Source organism: Lampetra fluviatilis, chromosome 17, assembly GCF_964198595.1.
Source record: "Lampetra fluviatilis chromosome 17, kcLamFluv1.1, whole genome shotgun sequence".
In the NCBI taxonomy this organism is placed as follows: Eukaryota; Metazoa; Chordata; class Hyperoartia; order Petromyzontiformes; family Petromyzontidae; genus Lampetra; species Lampetra fluviatilis.
In genome coordinates, this window is record NC_136291.1 from 5,984,245 (window position 1) to 6,011,897 (window position 27,653).

The window sequence follows — 27,653 nt, forward strand, 5'->3', positions numbered from 1 at the left end:
GCATATAAAGGATTTATAGTGAAAAACTTAGTTTTTACGGGTTAATTTTTATTTCAGTTCCCAACATGGGGCGAAACGTCGGACATCGGTTGAAAAAACTCCCCGCAAATTCGAGCGAAACGTCGGAACATCGTGCCGTACCGTACAGCACAATCAGCAGAATAGTTCGTCAAGTCAAAATCCCACATCGATCGTCAGCAGTGCGCAGTGCGTACGCGATGTTGGGTGCATGGGTTGCTTAGGAATCAACCTCAACCCCACACTCAGGCTGAACCTGGACGCCTGTCGTCCCTAAATATAACCTTGACGAGGGTACTGGGGTAGGAGGCTGGCTTGGGAACGGATACAGAGAGCCCGGAGACAGCGAGAAACACCCAGACACCCGGCTACTCACATTGACTAGCACGGAGAGACCGAGATCCGCACACACACAACTCTACAGCTACGCTGCCATGCGCACAGCTCTGCAGAGAAACAGCAACGCAGCATATAAATCTCACCACCATTCACACCCAACCACACGCACACCCAGGTGCTGACATCCACTCTCACGGGGCACCGATACACAGCCACACACTCACACAGATACACCATACGCTCACCCACTCACCCACCTACTTAAATTAGCACACACACACATAACATATCCATAAATACAATTCACCCACACACACCCATATTGCCCACCCAATCACACTGAGCCACACTCCCACCTACGCAGCCACGCACACCTCCATTCACTCACCAACACGTAACCACACATCCACTTACACAACCACTCACATTCATACCTACACCCACACACACACAGATTCACACACACACACACCTACACAGCCACACACATACACAGCCTCGCAGCCTCACTGAGACCGACGCAGCCAGCATGCCGCGTGTGGATGCAGACCTGAAACTCGACTTCAAGGATGTTCTCTTCAGACCCAAGCGGAGCAGCCTCAAGAGCCGCTCAGAGGTGCGTTCCGTCTCCTCCACGACTGGTCCGTCTCTCTCTCTCTGCCTGTCACCAATTATAATGATCGGTCTCTCTGTGGTCCGGCCCTTGTCTTCTCAGTGCGACAACGTGTCTGGCTTTGCCAAACAAAATGTTGTCCCGGTGTGTCTGTACGACTTGGTGTCTCTCTCTGTCTGTGTGTGTCGCCGGTTGTCAGAAACAATTATAGAGCGACGTGGATTGTATCCAGCGGTGTTTGACTTTGGCCGTGCCTTCATCAATACGCCGTACAGAAAAAAGGTTGTCATATTTAATTTATATAATGAAAGAGGCAGGCAGCCTCTTAGCCGAGCAAACAAATAATTGGCCCTGGACATCTGTGAAAAACAGCGTTACAGCTCATCGGATTCCTCCAGTATAAAATACATATTGTGATTCTGGAAATATTCTTAAATGCCTTGAGCCTCGACTTGACCATGGACTTGACCATGGGCAGGGAGTTGACAGCACAGATGACCTGGGGGTAAGGAGGTCCAGTCACTGTGGCTAGCAGAGGAGGATGAGCGACCTGCCACTGAGCAAAGGTGGACTATTGGCGTCCACAGCAGGTCTTGTTCGAAGCCACCACCGCCTAGAGCCTTGTTCGTCTGGTTCCATGTGTCCATCACGCATCGGTCTCCTCCGTCTGTGTGCACCGCATCTCCTTGTCTATCTGTGATGCCCCTCTTTCACAGTATCCTTGCTGTATCTCTGTTCTCTCTGAGTCTCCACGGTCTCCATTCTCCTCTGTCACTTTAAATGCACGTCTTGCCCCTGTTATCTGTTTTGTATGTTTGCCTCTGGCAGTCTGTCCACGTCTCTGCCGCTAGACTGATTTGACAATCCGGGGCACATGGCCCACGCTATTCTGGGCAGGCGCGGTTTGTGACTGCGTGTGTGCTTCGGTGGATAATGGGGCTGCGTTTAATAATAAACTCAATAACTTCAACAGCTGACTCCAACTCACCGCGGCCAGAGCTCGCTGGAATTTTGACTTCACTCCACACATCTCTCTGCCTTTCGTGTGCGGTTGAAATGTGTGAATGTGGTTATGAGAAATGTGTGAATGTGGTTATGAGAAACACTGTGAAAGGCCCCTTACAGATATTGAGAATGCATTTATTTTGAAGTCTCAGGGTAGATAACTAGTATTCTTCTATTGACTGTGATTAAATACAACCCAACCTATCATTTTGTAATGTATTACAATGAAGGTTATGTTCATTAATGTGTCAATCCACTGCTGGATGAAGGCCTCCCCACAGGACTGGGTGATTGTTTGACCATACTTCACCACACTGGTCAATACGGGTTGGTAATGAGAAAGGCCAGAACTGATTCAGATACCACTCATCGTGGAATTAGCCAAGGCAAGGAATAACATTCAGGTCACTGTGTTTGTAGCACAGAATGTTATAACCACTGTACCACCGCTCCAACCCCAGTAATGATATACAGACTAAATTATATTGCATAAAACATCACAAAATTAATATTTGTACAGAAACAATAATGTCTATGCATAATGAAAATGATACATTTTCAATGCATTGTTAATATATCGATGCTATGATGCCAAACATAATATATTATAGGCCAGCATTAATATTAACAATCATAATGATGTACTCTATCGTCGTATATTGGGCTATTGAATGAAAACACTGTCACAGCAGTGTGTGTAAAATATATATACTGTTTAATGCAGTATAGTTCGAGCTAATGCCATATCTGTCTGTGCAGGACAGTGTCACTGGCGGCGACCTAATGCGGCAAGAGGCAGGCGCTGTTGAATCGCAATGGAAAAAAGCCACGTGGATCTGCACTGCGTAAAAAAAAACACACAAAAGCACCACGAGCACTTAGATAGCCTGGGCAGACAGAGCCAGGCTGTGGTGACGGCCTGAAACGTCACCCATTGTCACCAGCTTCCCTGCTCTCTCAGTGGCTCGCTTGAGCCACCCCATCCCTCGATACCATTCAACTCTGTTACGTGACCTTGGTGGTGGCGGTGGTGGTAGGGGGCGGGGGCATACATAAAGTCAGGGGGAGGAGCACAATAGGGTTAATACTGTATTACATTAAAAATCATAGATGCAAAAAATATAGATATCTGGAAATGAGATCGGGGTTTGTTCTTTCGTGCATTCCGTGTACAGGAGAAGTGGCTGCGATGCCCATTGTGTAATTGTACTCATGTTTGTGCCAATTGTTTTTGTTACTCGAATATAATAATACTTAAGCAGATGGGCTGAGCCTTCAGCAAGAGGTGGTGGGTGAGTGAGGAGGGTGCTCAGTCCCCTCCAGCACCCCCCCCCAAACGCTATGGGGCTGATTCTATCCCTGCGTCCATCCCGTGTCCATTTCCCGCACCTCCGACGAGCACAGTTGGCTACGACCGGTGCGAAAGAAACGCAACATACGGCACATAGCATTCCCAGTCGCCCTCTCACTCGCACAAGTGACAGCTTGCAGCTGCCAAAGCATCTCGTCTTAGGAGCACGCGGTTCTCTAAATAGTCCAGCGATGCCGTCGCTAACAAGGTCGGATTCATGCGCAATTGCCTTTGGAAACACCGCGCATCAGTTATCCTGAAGTTTAATCATAATAGTAGTGACGGTGACACAGTGGAGTGGAGCCATGGAGTTAAGTAGTGGTGCAGCTAGCATTGATATTACATTTGTTTACTAGGATTCCCCTAGCAAGCAAATAAATTGACCCCAACACGTATGTGCAGTCCATGAACCGGAGCAAATGTTTATACAAACCGAGGTGACGAACCTTTAGTGGCAGCAATGTCCTTAAAAGATTAACACAATTTGAATTATTAAATGACAATGGATAAAAACAAATTGTTGTCATATCCAAGTGCCATCTTTGGTTATAGATGTTTAAAAAACACACGCAACTAAGTGTTAAACGAATTAAAATGATGATAAACTCATCAGTCAGACAGAAGAGTGAATGCAGACTGAAAACAAAGAATACTATGGTCATAATTTTTACTCTTTTGAATCGGTGGGCTAAAAACAATGCCATGTGCATTGTACACGCAGTACGGTGATTTCACATTTAATCTAATATTTATAGAGAATCTTCACGAAAGGCGATTAACATAGTTTAAAAAAAAACGGTGACAATATAATTAATTCGATGGCAATGGCGTGCGAGGGTTGAGGAATGAGCGACAGTGATCGAGAGGTACTTAGGGATCACGAAAGGGTTGGGTAGGGACGGGAAGGATTGGAGGAGCACGGGGAGGGAAGAGGAAGGGAATGGGAAATGGAGAAGAGGTGCAGCTTTGAGAGAGGGATGAACGGGCATAATGACTTTAAACCCCCCGCCAAACCTCCTACGCATTTCACAAGTAGTACTAATCGCATATCTGCATTTCCCATAAATATGCTAAATTCCTATTGATATGCAAATTATTTTGTCAAGGCGCCCTTCCCCCCTCCATCCCAGCTTAAATAGTCGCTCCAAGCCTGGAGTGTGTCATTCAGACTCTGGCTACTCGACAGACCTGCTCTCCACCTGAGGACGGCTGCTTGCGTTGTGGCCGAAACGTCGTGAGAATTATTTTATTATGTTTTATTTTTATTATTTTATTATTTCCATTCTACGTGACTTTACCGTAAGAACCAAGAAGATGAATCCCTGCAGTCACAAAAGCTTTAAATCGAAATTTAAGGAGGACTGTTTATAATGTACAGGAGGGAGTTTATTCCAGTAGAGGGGTGCAAGGAGGGAGGACTGAAAACAGGATTTGGCACAGGGACAATGAGGGGCAGAGAGAGACAGAGAAGTGTGGGAACGAAGAGGATGAGAGGGGACATAGAGGGAGGTGAGAGAGTCAAGATACACAAGGCACGATGGGAGGTTATATTCTTAGGTTTTTTTCGGTAAAGTCACGTAGGTAAAAAAAATAAAATTAATAAAGTAAAATAAAAATAAAATAAAAATAAAAATCACGACGTTTTTATTTTACTTTTATTAATTTAAATTTGTTACCTACGTGACTTTACCGAAAAAAACCTAAGAATATGAATCCTTGCAGTCACGAAAGCTTCAAATCTAGAACGATGGGAGGGCCCATGTTGTGGTCACAACCGTGCTTTTGTCTGTCACCTTTTGTGTGTACAGTATCAGTGCCGTAGCCACAACTAAGCCTGCCAGCTCATATGGTCTCGGCAAGCGCGATGTCTATACAGTACTAGAAAGAGAATTCATCCAGGAAAGCCACACAGAAAAGAAACACGCTTTTGTTCAGGAGAGTCTATGAATCCGGATATTTAGTCAACACCATTAACACTGTATGTGCTTAGCTATGAGCTAAACCCAAGCCCATGCAGAATAGGGTGACATATGCACATATTATTTGGGTCTTTCGGTAAAGTCACGTAGATAAAAAAAATAATAACAAAATAATTTGTATTATTTTATTTTGACTTAAAGCTTTCGTGACTGCAGGAATTCATAGTCTTTGGGTCTTTCGGTAAAGTCACGTAGAAGGGAAAAAATAAAACATAATAAAATAATTCATAATAAAATAATATTATAATTATTTTATTATGTTTTATTTTTATTTTTTTATTATTTCCCTTCTACGTGACTTTACCGAAAGAACCAAGAAGATGTTCTCATTACAGTTACTATACAACAGCAACAACAACAAAAACTCATCGCGTAAATAGAACAATAAAATAATAAAAACAAAAATTTAAATAAAATGGAAAAAAGTGAAAACATATTTTATTACAATTTTTTCCCACTTTATTTTCATTTTTATTATTTTATTGTTCTATCTACGTGACTTTACCGAAAGACCCAATGACTATGGATTCCTGCAGCCACGACAGCTTTAAGTCAAGACACTTACACAGTCCACGAAGAAAAGGCCCCCGAGTCAAAAACCACGTTGGGGTCCTTCTCGCTGCGTGACGCACGCGAATTACCACTGCAAGCACCCCCCCCCCCTGCCACTTGTCTGACCCGTGGAGATGATGAGGATCGCTGCCCAAGGCTTTAAAAGGCATTGGCATGCCGGAATCTTCTACAGTACTGCATCACTGTTTACAGCAATGGCTTTGGTGTAAACATATGAAAGAGCCAGCGTTCGAGTTCTGGCTGGCACCGCAAATGACAGTGCAGTATAAGTACACGGTTTCCACAGTATTCCTTTACCCACGTGTTACAAGTATCGTATGACCGAATATAATTGGCAAGTAACATAATCGGGTGAATGTAATCGTACATTTAACTTAGATTTCAGGTATCCGCAGTCTTTACTGAAGTTCATTTTCAACCTTTTTCGGTTGCGCCTTCGTGCCCGGTTGTTTCCACCTTTCGCTCGGTCTCCCTAGCAATGAATTACGGAGCGGGAATGTAACGCGATGACACGTCTCATTCCAGTGTGCACGGTTTAAATACTCGCAGACAGCGACTCTGTGGCTTGCGCAACAGCAGCAGGCTGCAAGCCCGCAACAGCAGTAGCCAAAGGTTCATGAAGCCTGGTCTGGACATCAAGATTCGCCTACCGTACTTAAAGCTTCTTTCATGTCCAGTGGGGCAGAGTGGTTTCACTAATTGTACTGGTAGGAACCTCCTGGTTACACCAGCCCACAGGGGATTATTGTGTCCGTCCGTCCGTCGTGCATCCAAAAAATGGGAGAGGTGGGGCTGGGTGGAGAGGGGAGGGTGGGGGAGTGGCTGGGTGGGGAGGGGCTGGGTGGGGGGTGGGAGGGGTGGGGCTGGGTGGGGAGGGTGGGGCTGGGTAGGGGTTTGGAGGGGTGGGGCTGGGTGGGGAGGGGCTGGGTGGGGAGGGGCTGGTCACCCCGTGGTGCCCTTATAAAACTCAACGTTTAACCTACTCACGCCGGCTTGTGCCCGCCCTCACAGTCGGGCATAATTGCGGAATACACCACGCCGCCGTTGACCCTGGCCATTGACCGAGCAACCCAACGTTCCTACCAGCTCCCTCCGCAGGAATGTGTTAATGTAACTGTGTGAACACATATGTAGGATGGACAACAACAGGAAAATTAATAGCGGTGTTGTTATGGGAAAATGGAAGGAACCGGAGAGAAAGACCTAGCAGAGCATGGCTTGACGACATAAGAGATCGGTGCCAAAAATATGTGGCGCTACTTAAGCATGTTGGCACAAGACAGGGGAAAGTGGAAACAAATGACGAAATGTGCATGTTGACACATACAGACGATCTGCCCATGGACCGTGATGATGATGAATCTGTAATATTCAATCACAAACTCACTTCGGGTCAACTACATTAAATTAAAAACCATCACAGCATTCACTGTGAACTATTACAGGGTTTAGTATCAGGTTTTATTTTGGCACAGGTATAACTCAGTGGGCAATACATGATCTTTTTTTTATAATGGTGACCTGGTTACAGAAGCATGGTTACAGCAACAACAACAAAAGTCACGAACAAAATTAAGAAAAACTGTATATGATCAAGTTCCGAATGACTTGGTCAAACGTCAATAATGGTAGAATAGAGCACATCACACATACAGGGAAAGTTGTCCTAACTGCAGTCCTATTATCCGTGTCATGTTATAGGTACCTCGGGGTGGGGTGGGGGCATCTGCCCTTATACCACTAATCCGTGTGCGAGTACAGAGTTGCAAAACTTGGCACGTCCCGTAATAAGGCACTGCATGTTTACCCCACTCGTACATGCTGTATATTCAACCCGTATCATCTAATCAAACAAATGTACAGTGTAACAAAAGTTTCGTTGATTTTATTTATTTTTGTTTGCCCGGCCTAGGGCCAATTGAGCTCTTATTCAAGGGTGACCCCGGGGGGAGGGGTTAAAGGAGGATACGGAAAAATAAAAACATTGACAAATCGAAAATATTACAGATAGACAATTTGACAAAGTTTGAACTATGTTTTGGGTTACCAATGTCATGGTGGTAGATCCTGCAAAGGTGTCACCTCCGATTAGCACGGTTGGCTCCGTACGGTGCGAGAGCTCAACATACATACAATACACCCCTTCATCGCTTATGATCTTCTTCTTCGATGTTCATGTCGAGCAGGTAATTGAGGTGGTTACATTGAGGTGGTTGAGCCAGATAATGCTGTCAGGACTATTGGGGTGGTGTATAGCCGTGATGCCGCCTTTGTATTTGTGAACCTGGCATTGAGTCGTTAGATTATGATCATCACAATATGCAATTCATTGCACGCAAGTCCATATACCGCTACAATCCACAGCAATGTTAAAGAAAAAATAATTGATTCTTGAATCGACAATAACAAACGCTGAAAAGAAGCTTAGACATATAGTCACGCTTGAAATTGGAGTGAGAGAAAATAAGCACTTTGATCATCTTCTTGGTTCTTTCGGTAAGGTGACGTAGAAGGGAAATAATAAAATAATAAAAATAGAACATAGTAAAATAATTCTCACGACGTTTCGGCCACAACGCAAGCAGCCGTCCTCAGGTGAAAAACAGGTCTGTCGGACGCTGTCTTTCCGACAGCCGTGTTCTTCACCTGAGGACGGCTGCTTGCGTTGTGGCCGAAACGTCGTGAGAATTTTATTTTATAATGTTTGATTTTTTATTATTTTATTATTTCCCTTCTACGTGACCTTACCGAAAGAACCAAGATGATGAATCCCTGCAGTCACGAAAGCTTTAAACCACATTGATAATATTAACAAATATATAATTTAACATTCATATTTACTATTCACAACGGTAAGTGGCTTCACGGCGCCTCGTTTCCATGGACCGCGGTCTCGAGGGAGCTGAAGTGTCCTCAAGCTTAGCCCCGATTTTGAGTTCAAGGAAAACTTGAGTTGGTAAAGCGAGTGGCGCTTCCGTGATTTTTCGAGTAACTCGAGTTACTCCAGCAAGTCGAGTTATATCTTGATTTGAAGCTTTCGTGACTGCAGGAAGTCATACTCTTTTATTCTTTCGGTAAAGTCACGTAGGTAGAAAAATAATAGATCACGACGTTTCGATCGCAACACAAGCAATCGTCATCAGGTGGGACAACCACAGCAAGAAAAAAAACTGCTGTGGTTGTCCCACCTGATGATGATTGCTTGTGTTGCGATCGAAACGTCGTCATCTATTCTTTTTCGACCTACGTGACTTTACCGAAAGAACCGGCAAGTCGAGTTATATCTGCGAGGACAAACACCACGGGAGATGGAGCCATTAGATCAGGGGTTGTTTTTTTTTTCACGTGCAAAAATTAAATGGATGGTGGCATCACAGGACCACGATGGTTGCAACGGCATGGCAGTGGACAGACCATGGCTGATGCCAATTATAATCAGCTTTATCTTAGGTTTTTTCGGTAAAGTCACGTAGGTAAAAAAATAAAATTAATAAAAGTAAAATAAAAGAAATAATAAAATACAAATCACGACGTTTCGGAGGCAACACAAGCTTCCGTCTTCAGGTGGAACCGTCACAGCACGCTTGCTGTATCAAGTAAGTACTTGTAAGTACTTGATACAGCAAAGTAAGTAATTGATACAGCAAGCGTGCTGTGACGGTTCCACCTGAAGACGGAAGCTTGTGTTGCCTTCGAAACGTCGTGATTTTAATTTAATTTTAATTTTACTTTTATTAATTTAGATTTTTTTACCTACGTGACTTTACCGGAAAAAAACTAAGAATATGAATACTTGCAGTCACGAAAGCGTCAAATCTAGAATTATGGTCAAATAGTCCCTCACAACGCGTACGGCGTGGGGAGGCCCTCGTTAGCAATGGATTGTTCAAAATGACTGTCCATTTGCATCCACTTTAGCACATGTAACATGAGTGTACGCGAGTGGGTTTGTTTTTCAATGTGTTCTCAATGTGGCCCTGCAGAGTCGGATGGCACCTGCTATGGCGCGGTGGTTAGCGCGTTGCACTACGAACCCGGTGACCCGAGTTCGATTCCCACTCACGGCCAACGACAGGGACGATTATTTGAACCGGTCCTGGGCCTCCCCTAGGTCGACTCAGCCTCAAATGAGTACCTGTTGCGGTGTGTAAACATCAGCACTGGGGAGACAAAGGCGGCCGGGCGTGGTCCTGGCCACACCATCCCCTCGCGTGCCATCCCGGTCTTCACAGGTGCCATTGGCATAGTAACGACGACATTATCAGCTAAGTGGGTGCTGCAATTGGCCAGGTGGGGCCCCAATATTTGATTTGTCTCGCACGGTCGCACCTCGAGGCCATTATATACCACGGCTCCTCTTGCCAAATCACATCATTAAACATTTTCATGACAACATTTTTTATTTCAATTGATTTGTTGCTCTTTTACACTCGTGTTAAAAACATATCTCATGGTGTTTGTCAAGGGCGCCCCAACTCGTAGCTTTAGCAACCGGGGGGGCAAGGCACCATCTGCCCCCACGCTCGTTACGCTACTGACAGGTGCTGCTCGCTTCCAGCACTTGCCCCAACAATCTGTTGAGACGATTCTATTCGGGGAATATCTTCTTGGTTCTTTCGGTAAAGTCACGTAGAATGGAAATAATAAATAATAAAAATAAAACATAATAAAAAAATTCTCACGACGTTTCGGCCACAACGCAAGCAGCCGTCCTCAGGTGGAGAACAGGTCTGTTGAGGAGACAGAGTCTGAATTTCCATTCTACGTGACTTTACCGAAAGAACCAAGAAGATGAATCCCTGCAGTCACGAAAGCTTTAAATCGAAATTTAATCGGGGAATCTTTGTCTTTGTCTCATTTCTCACCCCTGACCCCGACCCCCACCTCTGGACAGGTGGACTTGACGCGCACGTTCACGTTCCGGAACTCGCAGCGCACCTACCATGGCATCCCAATCATCGCCGCCAACATGGACACCGTGGGCACCTTCGAGATGGCTCGCGCCTTCAGCAAGGTTGCTGCTCCTCCTCCTCGGCGTGGGAGAGACAACAACAACAACAACAACCGCCACTCACCACTAAGTGGCGGTGACGTCACCACGACGCTTGTGCCAGGCCACGTGCACCTTGAGGCCACGTGCACCTTGAGGCCACGTGCACCTTGAGGCTGCCACGTGAAGTGACAGCGATCACGGCCCCACACGCGCTCCCGGCCAGAGCGGAGATCCCACAGAGTGGAGATCCTACAGAGCGGAGATCCTACAGAGCGGGGATCCCACAGAGCGGAGATCCCACAGAGCGGGGATCCCACAGAGTGGAGATCCCACAGAGTGGAGATCCCACTGAGCGGAGATCCTACAGAGCGGAGATCCCATTGAGCGGGGATCCCACAGAGCGGAGATCCCACTGAGCGGGGATCCCACTGAGTGGGGATCCCACTGAGTGGAGATCCCACTGAGCGGAGATCCCACTGAGCGGAGATCCCACTGAGTGGAGATCCCACAGAGCGGAGATCCCACAGAGCGGAGATCCCACTGAGCGGAGATCCCACTGAGCGGGGATCCCACTGAGCGGGGATCCCACTGAGCGGGGATCCCACTGAGCGGGGATCCCACAGAGCGGGGATCCCACAGAGCGGGGATCCCACAAAGCGGGGATCCCACAGAGTGGGGATCCCACAGAGCGGGGATCCCACGCACACGGAACGGGAGCGGCCCCGGTCGTGACACCGCGTTTTGTCATCCTGCAGGGGGGTCGGGGTGTACGGGGGGGGGGATCTTGGGGCACACGGCGCAGTTGGGGTTAAACCCAAAATGTTAAACGCTGAGCTAACCCTTGGGCTACACGCATTTAAAACCTTTTAAAACAGTCTTCCTCAGCAGCAGACCACGCTTTCCCACCTGATGAAGGACGTTTGTGTTGCGCCCGAAACGTCGTGATTTATTTTATTTTCTACCTACGTAACTTTACCAAAAGAACCAAAGAGTATGGGTTCCTGCAGTCACGAAAGCTTCAAATCTAGATTAGATCGAGTAACGATAGGGATCTATGTATGTTCTGGATTTGGCCTCCAACACACAACCGGTGTGCTGTACTAGAAACGAATTTGGCACATTCTGCTTACGTGACAAACCTTACTAATTGGTTGTGTCAGGTGGTGGCAGGTTTAACGACACATTTATATATTTACTCGATCTAACCCCCCCCCCAAAAAAAACGATATTACAGATATGCTCTTGTCGGTGCACGTTCAGCTCTAGCGCTCACCCCCTGTGCATGGCACCGCATGTTGAACTTCTTTCGCACCGTACGTAGCCAACCGCGCTTATCGGAGGCGCGGGGGAAGGACAACAAACTAAACACAAAAAGTAAAGGATGCAACGGCCGTCGTTTATTTTGCGTTTTGTACAGGCCCCTTTCAACTATTGCAGGCAGTTTGTATATTCCATAATATAGGTTCTTAATATAACATTTTTGCTTCATATAATATATGAAGGCAGCAAACATTATATGAAGCCAAAACATTTAAATTGCATTTAACTTCCATTGCAAGAGATCAGTCATCGTGTGAAAACTCATTTATTTAAAACTGCTGTTTGTGTTTAGTTTGGTCCCCCCCGCCGCCCTGCGCACCTCCGATGAGCACGGTTGTTGGCATTCGTGTGAGCAGCACCTCGCCTCAGTGCCGGATTATCCGAGGAGCAAAAGCAGCTACATATGTAGCTGCTACATATGTAGCTGCTACATATATAGCTGCTACATATGTAGCTGCTACATATGTAGGAGCTACATATGTAGGAGCTACATATGTGGTAGCTACACATGCTACGGGCCCGCACTTTCAAGGGCCCCGCGCTAAATGCTTTCAAGCTATCAATTCCGTTTCAGTGATTCTACACTTGCTCTATTAATATAGTACTATACCGCCTTCAACTTTTACGAACGACTAGGTGTTTAAGGTTAGCGATTTGTCGAATTATCTGGCTGTATAGCAAATGAAAAAATACAATTGCTTTACTATGCAAGTAAAACATTTGTTTTAATATTGATGTGTTTTTCATTTATTTAGGGCCCCTTTGTAACATATGTTACAGGCCCCGGACTAGCTTAATCCGGCACTGCCTAGCCCAAGCACGGTGGTAACATCCATGCCACTGGGTACATATGTAAAGGAGAGCCGACACAAGATTGCAGGGGGTTCGTCTTTTAATCCTTTTCTCCCAGCCACACCTGTCCCCAGCCGTCCCAATCTCGTTCCCGACAAAAGGCCCCTTCGTCCCGCCCGTTCTCCCCTTATATCTCCTCGATTACCCCTCCCACTAACCCTCCTATTGGTGAGAATCCTTCCCCTGACACCCCTACACATACATGTGAGCAGCCTTCAACAGAGAGGTGGGGCAACCCCCTCCAGTCCCCTTCCACCCCTCCCCCGAAAGCATGGAACTGCGGTCGAGGTTAAGCCATATGCTCTACCGCCTCCTTTAATTGACTCCACTGCCCCCCCCCCCTTGTGCCGACAGAGGATCTACGGATGAAATGCGCCGTACAAAATGTGAATTGTTATTATTGTTACTCGATGTGAGCTGCCATGACTACGTCCACCAACCCCCCTCAATGAGCCCAACGTGGCATTTATTGACACGAGGCATCGAGGGCCAATGCCCGACTTGGAGCGTGAATTTTCACGCAGCCTAAACGCTGAGGGCCAAATCGCCAAGCATCAGCCCAACGAAGTGGCTTATCGCGTGGGCCACCTCTGTTGAGCTTTCATTTGTGGCCGAAATCGCTTCTTAAAAAGAGCTGTGTAGCTCAGTGGACCTTTCCTGGTAAAAAAAAAACACAAATAGTCGTTCTAGATTTGAAGCTTTCGTGACTGCAAGGATTCATATTCTTAGTTTTTTCGGTAAAGTCACGTAGGTAATTTTATTATTATTATTCTTATTTTATTTTATGAATTATAATTTCATTTTTTACCTACGTGACTTTACCGAAAAAACTAAGAGTACAAATAGTCGTCGTTGGCATGGGGGATCTTTGTCTTCTCTGTGTGGTGCGCCGGCAATGCTCACCCCGTGCGTGCCCTGCCCGCTGTCGTGACCCCTGTTGCAGCACACGATGTTCACCGCGATACACAAGCACTACAGCGTGGACGAGTGGCGAGACTTTGCCAACAAAAACCCAGAGTGCTTGGAGGTAAGCGAAAGTTACAACCGCCCCACACTCACACGGCTCGTCACCAGCCATGCCCGTGTGTGGTGGAGGGGTGGCGCAGCGGTTTGTGTTCTCTTTGCTGTTGTTGTAACGTTCTTACCCGACCCCGACTGGGTGTCTGTGAGAAAAGAGCTTTACAGCTCATCGGATTCCTCCAGTGTAAACAAACATTCCGATTCTGGTGAGCACACTGTGCCACGCAACCGGCGACCCCAGATGTGACCCGGGGTGGTATTGGCCACCCACCCCCTGAATGTGCCCTGTCGACCTCCATAGGTGCTCGCTAACAGCACCTGATTCAACAGTGTGTTAAAGGCTATACGGAGCGAAGTCTTTGCTTTATATGCGTCTGCGTACGTGCGTGCAGCTGGAGCAATCTACCAGTCATCTCAGTCAACCCATGGCACCTGGGTCTGTCCCGTGACCTCCTGCCAGAGAGCCTTCGGCGCTTCACGTGATAGCCTTAAAGTGCACCTGGCCTGGCACAGGCGCCGTGTGGACATCACCGCCATTCGGTGGCGAATGCCGCCTGCTGTTATTGTAAAGTGCACCTAGCCTGGTACAAGCACCGTGTGGACGTCACCGCCACTCAATGGTGAATGGCGGGTGTTGTTGCCGCTGCAGCACCAGAGGTCGCAACCGGGTACCCGATACCCGTACCCTACCCGATACCCGGCTACACGTACCCGGTCGGGTACGGGTACCCGTTCGCCGTGAGTCACTGGTGAGCCACCGTTTGTCACTCATTTCCCAACGTCTTGTCTCTTCTCACAATTCAAGTTCCTAGAATCAACCCACCCGCGCCTGCAACATGGCTTCATCCCAGAGGTCGCAATCAGGTACCCGATACCCGTACCCGGCCCGTACGGGTACGGGTAGGGTACGGGTACGGTCGGGTATGGGTACGGGTACCCATTTGCGACCCTGGTGCGGCCGGGTACGGGTAAGGAATCAAACCCCGTTTGCGACCTCTGTGCAGCACATCGCGGCGAGCTCGGGGAGCGGCCCGAGCGACATGGAGCGGCTGGCGGCCGTGCTGGACGCCGTGGCGGCCGTGCGCTACATCTGCCTGGACGTGGCCAACGGCTACTCGGAGCACTTCGTGGAGTTCGTGCGCAGCGTGCGAGAGCGCTTCCCCAAGCACACCATCATGGTGGGGCCCCCTTCCCGCACATCCCACACCGCCATGGCCACACACCGCCAAGCACTGCCACTAACCCGCACCACCACCACACAATGCCACTCAGCCACACCGCTGTTCACCTACCCTGCCACTGCCGCACACCACTACTAACGCACACCACCACTAACACACACCACTGCCAAACGCTAACCCAGACTGACGCCAAACACTACCACTAATCCACACCGCAGCCAAAAACCGCCACGAACCCACACAGCTGATAACCCGCACCACCTCCAAACACCACAACTAAACCACACCACCAGACACCACCGGGGTCCCTCCCTGTACATACGAAAACAACATCAAAGTTTCCCGTCCAGCCATACAGATTGCAGAGCCAGGTGCTGTAAGCGAACATCGATTAATATTTATTCAGTGCAGGGGAACGTGATACTCGATAAGCATTACCACGCACGTACGGCTGGCACAAGCCACACCTGGTACTCATTTAAAGTTGAATTGACTTCGGGTAATTCCGGGTCAATTTCTGTAATTAGCGTACACCGTGCCACCATTCTTACCTCTTGTTATTTTCCAAAATGTGTTCCAAATGTTCGATATCCTACACGACACGACCGGGAGCAAGAGGAGAGCCTCACCATTCTGGCAAATCGCCCGATGAAGCTGGATGCAATTACCAGCGAAACGTCGTACTACTCACATTTTAAATGATGTTGATTCACTCTTCAACACACCGGTGGGCTAAAATAGTGACCTATTTGTCCTTTGTAAACGTGACACATTTTTTACTGTTTGGCCGTGTCGGGTGGTGGAGGGTTACGACACATTTATAAATAACGCGATCTAACCCAAAAATCTTTATTGTGAATAATATTGGTCGCGAAAGCCAAAGTGTCAAATATAAATGTGTTGTAACCCTCCACTACCCGACACAGCCAATTAGTAAGGGATTCGTCACACAAAAAAACGCCAATTAGTTACTACTTCAGGCTACCGGTGTGTTGGAGAGTAAATCCACAACATTTACAATTTGAACGGTCCGACGTTTCTCGCTGGTAATTACATCCAGCATCATCATCGGGCGATTTGCCAGAATCGTGAAGCAATCCACCTGCTTCCGGTCTTAAATCGAGCAGCAGGACGATGTCGTCACTGAAAGTGGCATCTTGTCCACACGACGGACAGGGAACTCCTCCATGCGCCCTGCTATCGAGCTGATCATATTCAATAGCAGTCAAAGCAATACATTGAATTCTCAATTTTGCCAGATGAAATTAAAAACCGCATTTGATTTGTGTTTCTTTTTGTGTGTGCGATCATGAGTACACGTCAACTCTCTTCGCTTGAGAAACCCGTCCGCTTCTCGGACGGCCGACACCCAAATTCAAACCCAGCATCTCGCCAATGTCGGCTCACGGCTCTGACCTCTTGACCCAAACGGCCGCCTCTGTAACCACCACACTCCATGAACCCACGCGCTGCCTACTCTCAGCACCCGAGCGAGATGTTCACTACCTCGCCTGCTATACAGAAGGTTTGGGGTTCGATCCCGACCCTGGCACGTGTATATTTGGAGTTTGCGTTGTTCACCCCGTGGTTGCGTGGATTTTTCTCCGGGTTCTACGCGTTTCCCCTCCACATTTATAAACAGGCGTTTAGAGTATTTGGCTGCTGTCAATTTCCACTTTGATAAGCCACTTCGTTGAGTTATCATTTATGGCCAGGTCGCTTCTAAAAAAAAGCTTTGTAGGTCAGCGGGCCTTACCTGGTACAATAAACAAAAATTTGTTTGAAATCCTCTGACCTGAAGACGGTCGCTTGTGTTGCGATCGAAACGTCGTGATCTATTATTTTGTCTACTTATGTGACTTTACCGAGAGAACCAAAGAGTAAAATAGTTTAATAGTTTAAATCTGAACCCCCAGGCAGGGAACGTGGTGACGGGGGAGATGGTGGAGGAGCTGATCCTGACAGGAGCTGATATCATCAAAGTGGGGATCGGACCAGGTAATGGCATCGTCGATAACCGTTGAGGTCACTGACTGCCCGTGATATCATCTGCTGCATCATGTTGACTTGCAACAAATAACAGTGGGCCGTCTCTGTTACTCGTGCAATTGGTACTGTTGACAAAATCACAGGCGTTAATTAAATCAGACGAGAGCTTGCTGGGATGACAGGTGTTTTCTGCAAAGGAGGCTTGTGGGTGTCTGTGTGTGTGTGTACTGGCGGCAAATGTGTTTCCAGTTTCAACATTCATGCTGGCGTGCGTGCATATGCAGAGATGCATCCATGGAGCCCTCGAGACAGACACACAGATCTATACTCGGAGACAGACACAAACACACAGAAACAGATACACAGAGACCTGCAGCAGAGAGATAGGTAAAGCAGAGACAAATACACAGTGAGAGACGTGAAAAGAGATAGAAACTGGGAGAGACATGGAGAGAGATGCGGAGGGAGAAAGACAGAGATGCCCAGGGATACATTGAGAGAACGTCCAGCACGTGTTGTGGTAAATGTGTGCACGCGTGGAGCCACATCAATGGACGCACGTGTGAGTGTACACGTGTTAATGCGCACGTGTGTGAGTGTACACGTGTGTGAGTGTACACGTGTATGTGTGTACACGTGTGAGTGTACACGTGTGTGAGTGTACACGTGTATGAGTGTGCACGTGTATGTGTGTGCACGTGTATGTGTGTGAGTGCACACGTGTATGTGTGTACACGTGTGTGAGTACACACGTGTGTGAGTGTACACGTGTGTGAGTGTACACGTGTGTGTGTGCACGTGTATGTGTGTGCACGTGTATACACGTGTGAGTGTACACGTGTGAGTGCACACGTGTGAGTATGCACGTGTATGTGTGTACACGTGTGAGTGTGTACGTGTGAGTGTACACGTGTGAGTGTACACGTGTATGTGTGTACACGTGTGTGAGTGTGCACGTGTGTGAATGTACACGCGTGGGCGCACACATGCCAAAACGCACGTGTCACACACGTGTCTGTGAGCGCACGCGTGTCAACACTCGCACACACATGTCATCACTCGCACACGCGTGTCAACACTCGCACACACGTGTCAACACTCGCACACACGTGTCTGCAACACACGTGTTGCACACACGTGTAGAGAGAGAGAGGGCGAGCGACTGCGTGTGCGCCAGGCTCGGTGTGCACGACGCGCCGCAAGACCGGCGTGGGCTACCCGCAGCTGAGCGCCGTCATCGAGTGCGGGGACGCGGCACACGGCCTCAAGGGACACATCATCTCGGTGCGCGCAGCACAGAGACACGCAGAGACACACAGACACGCACAAAGACACACACACAGACACACAGACAGAGACACACACACACACAGACACGCACACAGAGACACAGAGACACACAGAGACACACAGACACAGAGACACACAGACACAGAGACACACAGAGACACAGAGACACGCACGCACAGAGACACACAGACACACGCACAGAGACACACAGAGACACACAGACACGCACACACAGAGACACACAGACACGCAGAGACACACACACAGAGACACAGAGACACACAGAGACACACAGACACGCACACACAGAGACACACAGAGACACACACAGACACGCATACACAGAGACACACAGACAGAGACACACAGAGACACACAGACACGCACACACAGAGACACACAGACAGAGACACACAGAGACACACAGACAGAGACACGCAGAGACACACACAGAGACACACAGACAGAGACACACAGAGACACACAGACACACACACACAGAGACACACAGACACGCACACACAGAGACACACAGACACGCACAGAGACACACAGACACGCACACACAGAGATACACAGGGGAGCGGTGGTGCAGCAGTTAGCGCGTTACGCTACAAACCTGGCGACCCGGGTTCGATTCCCGCTCACGGCCAACATCCGTGACGATTATCTGAACCGGTCCTGGGCCTCCCCTAGGTCGACTGAGTCTCAAATGAGTACCCGGTGCGATGTGTACAAAGATTCCCCGTAAAGCCTTAACAGACTGTAGGGGCAAGTGCTGTTAGCGAGCACCTATGCAGGCCGGCACGGCACACGAGGGGGTGGGTGGCCAAAACCGCGCCCGACCGCCTTTGTCTCCCCAGGTCACTCTTGCAAATAGGACTCTATCCTGGTCTCTTGAGTAGGGCGACGATGGTTGCTGCTGTGCATAATCCCGAATTGAGTCATTCGCGGTGTCATTTTAGAATTTGGCAAATTTGGACCGGGACACCAGCACGCAACGTCCTCCTCTTGCGAATGACGTCAATGGATCTTTAACGTCCACTGCGAGTGAAGCAGACGTAGTATTAATGCGGTTATTACACCCGCAGTAATAACCAGGGCGGCCCATGGATTCGAACCGTGAACCTCTACAGCAAGCGCCAATGGAGGAGGGTGACTTCACCAAGCGCCGCTCGTCACCTCCCGTCCACGTGGTGGACGTACGAAGATTAGAAGGGAGAGAAAAATTAACCCGTAAAAACAAAGTTTTTCACTTTAAATCCTTTATATGCGTGGCATCGGTTTTATTTTATTATTCATTTCTGTTTTTCTTGAGTAAGAGTTTCATTTTTATCACATTGGTATTTTAAATTAAATATGAAATTATTTTTTTCCTAAAAAGTGGAAAATTTTGGAAAAAAATGTTCACGAACATTAATTGTCACGCACAACGAGTCTGTGTGCAAAATGTCAGCTCGATTGGATCACGGGAAGTGGGTTAAAAAACGACCGAAATATTTGCACGGTCGTAAGCGCGCAAGCAAGCAAGCAAGTGAACTTAATATAAAGGATTAAAAAAAATCCCCAACTGGTTGTCCTGTTATCCCACTGGTCGAGTAGCGGAACCGATCGTCCGGCCGACTCATCGATTCGATTGCTCGAGTCGGCTCTAGGGGGGAGGAGGGCAGGGTGGCTCTCACGACTCGCTCCGCGCTCTTCCCTCCGTCCCTCCCTCCCTCGTTCCCTTGCAGGACGGAGGTTGCACGTGTCCCGGAGACGTCGCCAAGGCGTTCGGTGAGCGTTCGAGTGTCCGGCGGCGACCACTACCACTCCCCCCCTCCTCTCTACACACGCTCTTGAAAAAATTAACCCGTAAAAACAAAGTTTTTCACTATAAATCCATTTATATGCGTGGCGGCTAGAGTCCTCTCGTCCTCTGGCTTGAGATGGCTGCCACCTATGGGTCAGATGATTGTCTGCCACCATTATGCAATTGGTAATTAATTTTTTTTTTCCCTAAACAGTGTAAAATTTTCGAAAAATGTTTTCACGAAAATTAATTGTCACGCACAACGAGTCTGTGTGCAAAATGTCAGCTCGATTGGATCACGGGAAGTGGGTTAAAAAACGACCGAAAGATTTGCACGGTCGTAAGCAAGCAAGCAAGCACGCAAGCACGCAAGCAAGCAAGCAAGCGAACTTAATATAAAGGATTTTAAAAAAACACCGCGACAGACACGGGCGTGCTCTGCCTGGCAGGCACGCAACGATGCGTCGTTGATCCGTCTCTAGAAAGCAAGCGTCGCACGCCTCAGCCCGATACGCGCATCGCGTTGCGCGCGTGAGAGCCGATTATTTATAATTTGGGAAAATTCGAAGAAAATTAAATGCCAATGCTACGTTTACGCCGATAATATTAAATGTCGTGATACCACTGCAGTCAGCGCTCCTCCAAAGGAAGACGGACAGCCAAACGACACGAACTATCTCCTGAAGCCCTCTCGCTGCGAGCCAGACCTCGACACTGGGGTCTGGCTCCTGGACTCGCTGCCACTCGCAAGGGCAGTCGTAGAGTGCGAACACATCTCGACAAACAACGAGACAGCAACAACCATAAGCGACGCAAATGAGATGGTCAAATAAGTGACATTTATTCCATAGAGGAGAATCGTGACAATTCATCGAATCATCGGCTGGGGTGGAAGGGTGGGGGAGGGGGGTGATTCTTGACTCGCGTAAATGTCTATTGACCCCCTCTTTGCCATCAGGATTCCACCACGCCACTTTATAGGATTAATAGTTACGACTACCGTACAACTGTTTTTTTCTTCTTGGTTCTTTCGGTAAAGTCACGTAGAAGGGAAATAATAAAATAATAAAAATAAAACATTATTAAATAATTCTCACGACGTTTCGGCCACAACGCAAGCAGCCGTCCTCAGGTGAAGAACAGGTCTGTCGATAAGACAGAGTCTGAATGACACGTCCTAGGCTTGGAGCGTCTATTTAAGCTGAATTTGCATATCAAGATATGCAAATTATTTTGTCAAGGCGCTCTTCCTCCTCCCTCCCAGCTTAAATAGACGCTCCAAGCCTAGGACGCGTCATTCAGACTCTGTCTTATCGACAGACCTGTTCTTCACCTGAGGACGGCTTGCTTGCGTTGTGGCCGAAACGTCGTGAGAATTATTTTATTATGTTTTATTTTTACTATTTTATTATTTACATTCTACGTGACTTTACCGAAAGAACCAAGAAGATGAATCCCTGCAGTCACGAAAGAAGCTTTAAATCGAAATTTCAGTTCCTCTTTGTCGTGCAATTTCTCACGTGGAAGAAAACTGGGGTGCCCGAAGAAAAACCCACCAACAGATCCACACAGATGGGTTCACGGAGCCCACTTGCTGTTCCGCCATATGCCCCGCAGCCCACTGGGTTTTTTGGAAGTCGCAAATCTACGTACTATGATCCAGCAACCCTGGCCTCCATAAGCGCTGCGTACGATGAGTGCGTCACCACACACTCCAAAACCCAAACCGGTTGCTTTGTAATTTGGTGTCGGTCACGAAAGTGGTAAAACACAACATAAATGACAAAGAAATATGGGGAAAAACTGTGGGTAGAAATTGAGGTGCACGATCTCTCTGGGAAATGAAGTGTGTGTGTGTAATTAACTGATGGTCCTGGCAGTGCTGTGATCACAGGCAGATGGATTATGATAGCATTGTGGGCTCTAGACCAATGGTTTACAAAGGCCATAAGCCACCACATTGTATTAAATAAAAGCTGCCATAATGATGATAACATCATAATATAAAAAGTATCAAATTCTTAAGTCACGCTCATCTGCTTTCCCAGTCTCCCCAATAATATTGGCTTGTATAGTTTTTTTCTTCATTTAATATGCAATTTGCACCAATGACCTGGAGCGGTGAAGTTAATTTCAAATGTTCTAAATTCATATTGCCAAATTATTTGTTGATATATTTTAACTGCACATCGTGGCACGCATCTATTATAATCCCAACGTTTTATACGCAAGGGTTGGTGTGTCTCGCAAACCCACTTGGGCTCTAAGATGGTCAGGCAATGACAGGACAGCAAGTGAATTATAAACTCATATGTGTCCCCTCCTGTGCAGGGTGGGTGTTCCACTTCACACAAACAACACTTTCAAAATGAATTGGCCAAACATTCAAAAGCAGAACTCTCCTGGAAAAAATCATTTTCCGGATAAATTATATTTTAATAGTTCGTTTTATATTTTACCATGGTCCACATCAACGTTTGTTTGTGAAAATTACTTTAGAAATAAATTAAGTATTTGTTCTCTGGGGTGTTTTGTACAGTCACAAGATTTTAATTCATCCAGAGATAGTTTAAGAAGAGATGATCGGTGGCCACGTGATGCGTGGATGGGTTTGAATATCCACAAGAGGTTTTTTTTTATTAGATCGCGTAAATATGCGTCGTTAAACCCGCCACCGCCCGACACAGCCAATTCGTAAGGTTTGTCGCGTAAACAAAACATGCCAATTAGTTACTAGTTCAGCACAGCACTGTGTTGGAGAGTAAACCCACACACATTTACCATTCGAGTACTACGTTTCGCCGGTAATTACAACCAGCGTCATCAGGCGACAGCCAGAATTGTGGAGAAATCCTCCTCCTGTTTCGTTCTTAAATCGTGGGCTGAATGTGATATCGTCACTGTGAGTCAATCAGGTGCGAAGACCAGAAGGGGGGGTGGGGTTCATGTATTCATATAAATTACAATGGTTGCATTTGATTGCATAAAAAAATAAATATGCTTAATTTAGTTCATTTTTTTAAACTTTTAGTTAGTTTTCTTTTAACTTTCTGTATAAAATGTCAGTTTTGAAAAAAAATATTACATACTCTATGTGCATATACTGGATATATCAGTTTGATTGACTTGTGGTGATGCATTAGTTTGCAGTTTCTGAATGGACACGTTCGTGTTTCGCCTCGATATAAAAAATTATCGTGATTTTAAACAAAAAACTAAATTTAAACAAATGTTCCAATGGCACTTGGCTTCCCTGGATCACTAAAGTTATCATGTTAGGTAGGAATGTAATATTTTAAAACGTGAGGACCCCATTTCATTTTTCTCCCCCACTTCACAGACCAGATACTTACCGTAGCAGGCTGAGACTCCCCTGTCCTGACCTGACACTCTGCTGTAGCATCTCACCCAGATGGAAAACTGGTTGTTGTTGTTATTATTATTTTAGTTTTACGAAGGAAAAAAAAAGTGGGGGTGTTTTTGTTGCTCTATATATAACCTTGTTCCAACGATTCGATGGCGATTTTTTTTTAAATGCACGTAATGTGACACCGTCACATTGGCTCTGCAAGCGCTGTCCCCGAAAAACCTGGCTCTCTCTCTCTCAGCCGCACCTTAACAACTCTTGGAACCTCCCATTTCAACCAGTCTACACAACAAAGGCTCATTCCTTGCAGCGTGCTTCAGCCGCACAGAACCTCACAATGGCTCCTCCCACCTTCAACCAGTATATATACAAGGACTGTTTTCTTGGAATTTCTCTTTACTTGATGCAGCAGTCGTGTTGTGACGGTTCCACCTGAAGACGGAAGCTTGTGTTGCCTCCGAAACGTCGTGATTTTTATTTTATTTTTCATTTTACTTTCATTCATTTACATTTTTTACCTACGTGACTTTACCGAAAAAACCTAATAATATCTCTCTCTCTGCGTGCTTGGCGTGTGTGTGTGTGGAGGCGCGGGCGCGGACTTCGTGATGTTGGGCGGCATGCTGTCGGGGCACGACCAGTGCGGCGGGGAGACCCTAGAGCGCGATGGCAAGAAGGTGAAGCTTTTCTACGGGATGAGCTCCGACATGGCCATGAAGAAGTACTCGGGAGGAGTGGCGGAGTATCGGTGAGCGACAGCGCCAATGCCACCACCATCTTTACCACCACCATCGCTACCACCACCATCGCTACCACCACCATCGCTACCACCACCATCGCTACCACCACCATCGCTACCACGACCGCCGCCACCGTCGCCATCTCCACCACCACCGCCACCACCGTCGCCACCACCACCATCACTACCGTCAACATCACTGCCACAACCGTCACCACCACCGCCTCCACCATCACCACCACCACCGTCGCCACCACCACCATCACTACCGTCAACATCACTGCCACAACCATCACCACCGCTGCCTCCACCATCACCACCACCACCGTCGCCACCACCACCATCACTACCGTCAACATCACTGCCACAACCATCACCACCGCTGCCTCCACCATCACCACCACCACCGTCGCCACCACCACCATCACTACCGTCAACATCACTGCCACAACCATCACCACCGCCGCCTCCATCATCACCACCACCACCATCGCTACCACCATCACCATCACGACCGTCAACATCACTGCCACAACCATCACCACCGCCGCCGCCTCCACCACCACCGCCCGCTCCCTCTCCTGCATTCACACGCACTACACACTGGGCATGCAACAGTGCGTTGATTCATCAAGAAAAATCGATCCTGACCTTCACAATAAATGCCTGCAAAAATCGATTATGCGTTGACATAACTAAAGAAGGGGTTGTGTAAACGTGAGCCGTGGGGGGAATAAAAGGTAGCTGGGCGTGGTACTGGCCACACCACCCCCTTGTTCATAGATGCTTTCCAACAGCAATTGCCCTAACAGTCTGTTAAAGCTCGAAGAAGACGTTTGTCACGGGGTGCCACGGTGGCTAGGAGATGTTAACTACCTCGCCCGGTATACAGGAGGTCGTGGGTTCTATCGCAATCCTGACGCCTGCTGTTGTATATTTGGAGTTTGCATGTTTTACCAGTGGTCGCGTGGATTTTTCTCCGTGTCCTCTGGTTTCCCCCCCCAAATTTAGAATTAACATGAGTTTAGAGTATTTGGCTGCTATAAATTTCCACGCAAGCCACGTCATCGAGCTATAATTTGTGGCCAGGTTGCTTCTGAAAAAAAGAGAACTATATAGCTTTGGGCCTTAGCTGGCTAAATAAAAAGTTAAACATTTTTGTAGTCAAATTCGTTTTATTGTGCAAGTGCACGCACCTCAGATTCGCGCGAACGCCGACGTTACCGCGCGCCCAAAGTTCAACATCCACACGTGGTGGGTGATGCGCTTCCATCCCGGCTTGTGCAGCGCGTCCGAGGGCAAAGCCGTGGAGGTCGAGTACCGCGGCGACGCGGAGCACACCATCCGCGACATCCTTGGGGGCCTGCGCTCCACCTGCACCTACGTGGGAGCCGCCAAGCTCAAGGAGCTGAGCCGACGCACCACCTTCATCCGCGTCACGCAGCAGCTCAACAGCATGTTCAGCTGAGCCACCGCGCCCGCCACCCGCCACCCGGGGCGTCGGCCGCATGCGAAGAGTTGGGACGTCGGATTATTTAAGCCGTCGACTATTCCGCCGGTTGTCGGTTCGATCACTCGAACAAATCGGAGAGAGAGAGAGCGCGAAAGACGGCTGAGAAGCAAATGTCCCACCTCTGCTAACCCGTCATGCCGCCGGACGGGCGGTTGTGGCCTTCGGCATCATGAGCTCACGTGCCCAGGAAACATGGAACGTTGAGACAAATTCGGCCCAACGTCAATCCAACGGTTGCAACCACTGGTGAACGTTGACCCGACGTTGCATGTTTACTGGGTCGTGGCGTGTGTGGCGTGTCGGGAGTTTGCGACCTCTGGGCAGGATGTTGTGGGGCCACCTGCCATTTGCAAAGGAGCCCCAAGCAATATACCACAAACTTAATTAAGTTGGTTATAAATTTTCATCGATTCATCGAGTGGACCGGATCATCATCCCAGCTCTACTAACCCCCCCACCCCCCACGCCTGAACCTCCTCTCCCCACACAGACCCCTGCCCGTCAAGGTGCCCACGATGTCCAGTAGCTGTGGACTCGCTTGTCGTTGCGGATTGTAGTTGTGCCGCTTCTAACACGGAAGAAAATGAAACGGTTCAGTGTTATAACCTTTACGACTGACCATGTAACCGACGCACCCAACCCACCCGGCGACTCGGTGCATTGTCACGATGCATGGGCGTGATTTGAATCAACAATCGATTTTTTTGTCTCGTTTTCACCGTCTCGTTTGTATTATCTCGTTTTCTTTTCCATCCCATTTCTACAGTTTTGTGCGATTAACATTCGCATACATTGTAAATAATCAGTTCTGATACGCATGGCTTGATGAATGTATTGCGATCTAAATAATCGATTGTAATCGAAGACTTGGCGGATTGCTACACGCAGAGCACCTACCAAAGCATTTAGGTGAGATGAGACGATTTCATTTATTTTTCCGTGCGAAATATTTCACTTCGAGCAGGTGGTTAATTCCTCCGAAACACTTTTGGTCTTGCCGTGTACTTTATGTTTTACTTGCTATCTCTAATACCTAACGAAGTGACCATCGCCATCGAGTCAGATCACTGAAGGCATCCAGGTTGAGAGCATGGCCTAGATTAGTTCGAGACGTTTGTGCTACCCACGCACACGCACAATAGCCGGCTCTAAGGCGGGATGTTCCGTGCGTCCGTGCGTGTGTTTCCGTCAAAAAGGCATGCTCAGAAAAATGAAGATGTAAAAATCCCATGTCCTTTAAAGGTAGGTTTATTTAAAATGCATATTGTGCCATAAAAACAAACAAACAAACAAACTGGAATAAAGTATGACATTTCAGAGGTTCGGGGAATTTTTAATTATGTCACTGAACAGGAACTCGCGAAAGGTTCCACCCGTCGTCTCACAGCCAATCGCACCCGGCGCTCGCTGCAGACCGTGTCACCCACAGGACCTCTTGAGGTATGCCGAGCCAGAACGGCTGAATAACGTTTCCACGACGACAGATTTGGGGGCGCAGACACGACTGCGTGCGTGGTGGTGCCCAACTTGCGAGCGAGTTCCCGAAGGTTGTTGGCCCAGTTACGGACGGGATTCGTAAAATTTCGATTGAAAGCTTCTTTCGTGACTGCAGGGATTCATCTTCTTGGTTCTTTCGGTAAAGTCATCACGTAGAAGGGAAATAATAAAATAGTAAAAATAAAATATTATAAAATAATTCTCACGACGTTTCGGCCACAA

At 47.7% G+C, this 27,653-nt stretch overlaps 1 protein-coding gene across 2 annotated transcripts; it reads left to right on the forward strand.

Annotated features, from left to right (window-relative positions):
• The first annotated feature begins 333 nt into the window (after window positions 1-333).
• Window positions 334-27,642, forward strand: LOC144936873 (GMP reductase 2-like). 2 transcript variants are annotated; one of them, XM_078864065.1, is made up of 9 exons: window positions 334-973; window positions 10,773-10,892; window positions 13,987-14,070; window positions 15,068-15,241; window positions 17,161-17,242; window positions 18,411-18,517; window positions 20,257-20,299; window positions 24,271-24,430; window positions 25,709-27,642. In XM_078864065.1, exons 1-9 carry the CDS (start codon window positions 887-889, stop codon window positions 25,887-25,889), a joined length of 1,038 nt encoding a protein of 345 aa, XP_078720191.1. In that variant the 5' UTR covers window positions 334-886; the 3' UTR covers window positions 25,890-27,642. The 2 variants fall into 2 exon arrangements, with proteins under 2 accessions (XP_078720191.1, XP_078720192.1); XM_078864066.1 differs by lacking the exon at window positions 334-973 and adding an exon at window positions 2,764-2,820.
• The last annotated feature ends 11 nt before the right edge of the window (window positions 27,643-27,653 follow it).

Excerpts from the sequence above, each read along its gene's own strand:
- LOC144936873 (XM_078864065.1), top strand. The coding sequence starts at position 887 with ATGCCGCGTGTGGATGCAGACCTGAAACTCGACTTCAAGGATGTTCTC. Across the intron at positions 15,242-17,160 it reads TCCCCAAGCACACCATCATG|GCAGGGAACGTGGTGACGGG; the intron begins GTGGGGCCCCCT and ends CTGAACCCCCAG. Across the intron at positions 17,243-18,410 it reads CAAAGTGGGGATCGGACCAG|GCTCGGTGTGCACGACGCGC; the intron begins GTAATGGCATCG and ends CGTGTGCGCCAG.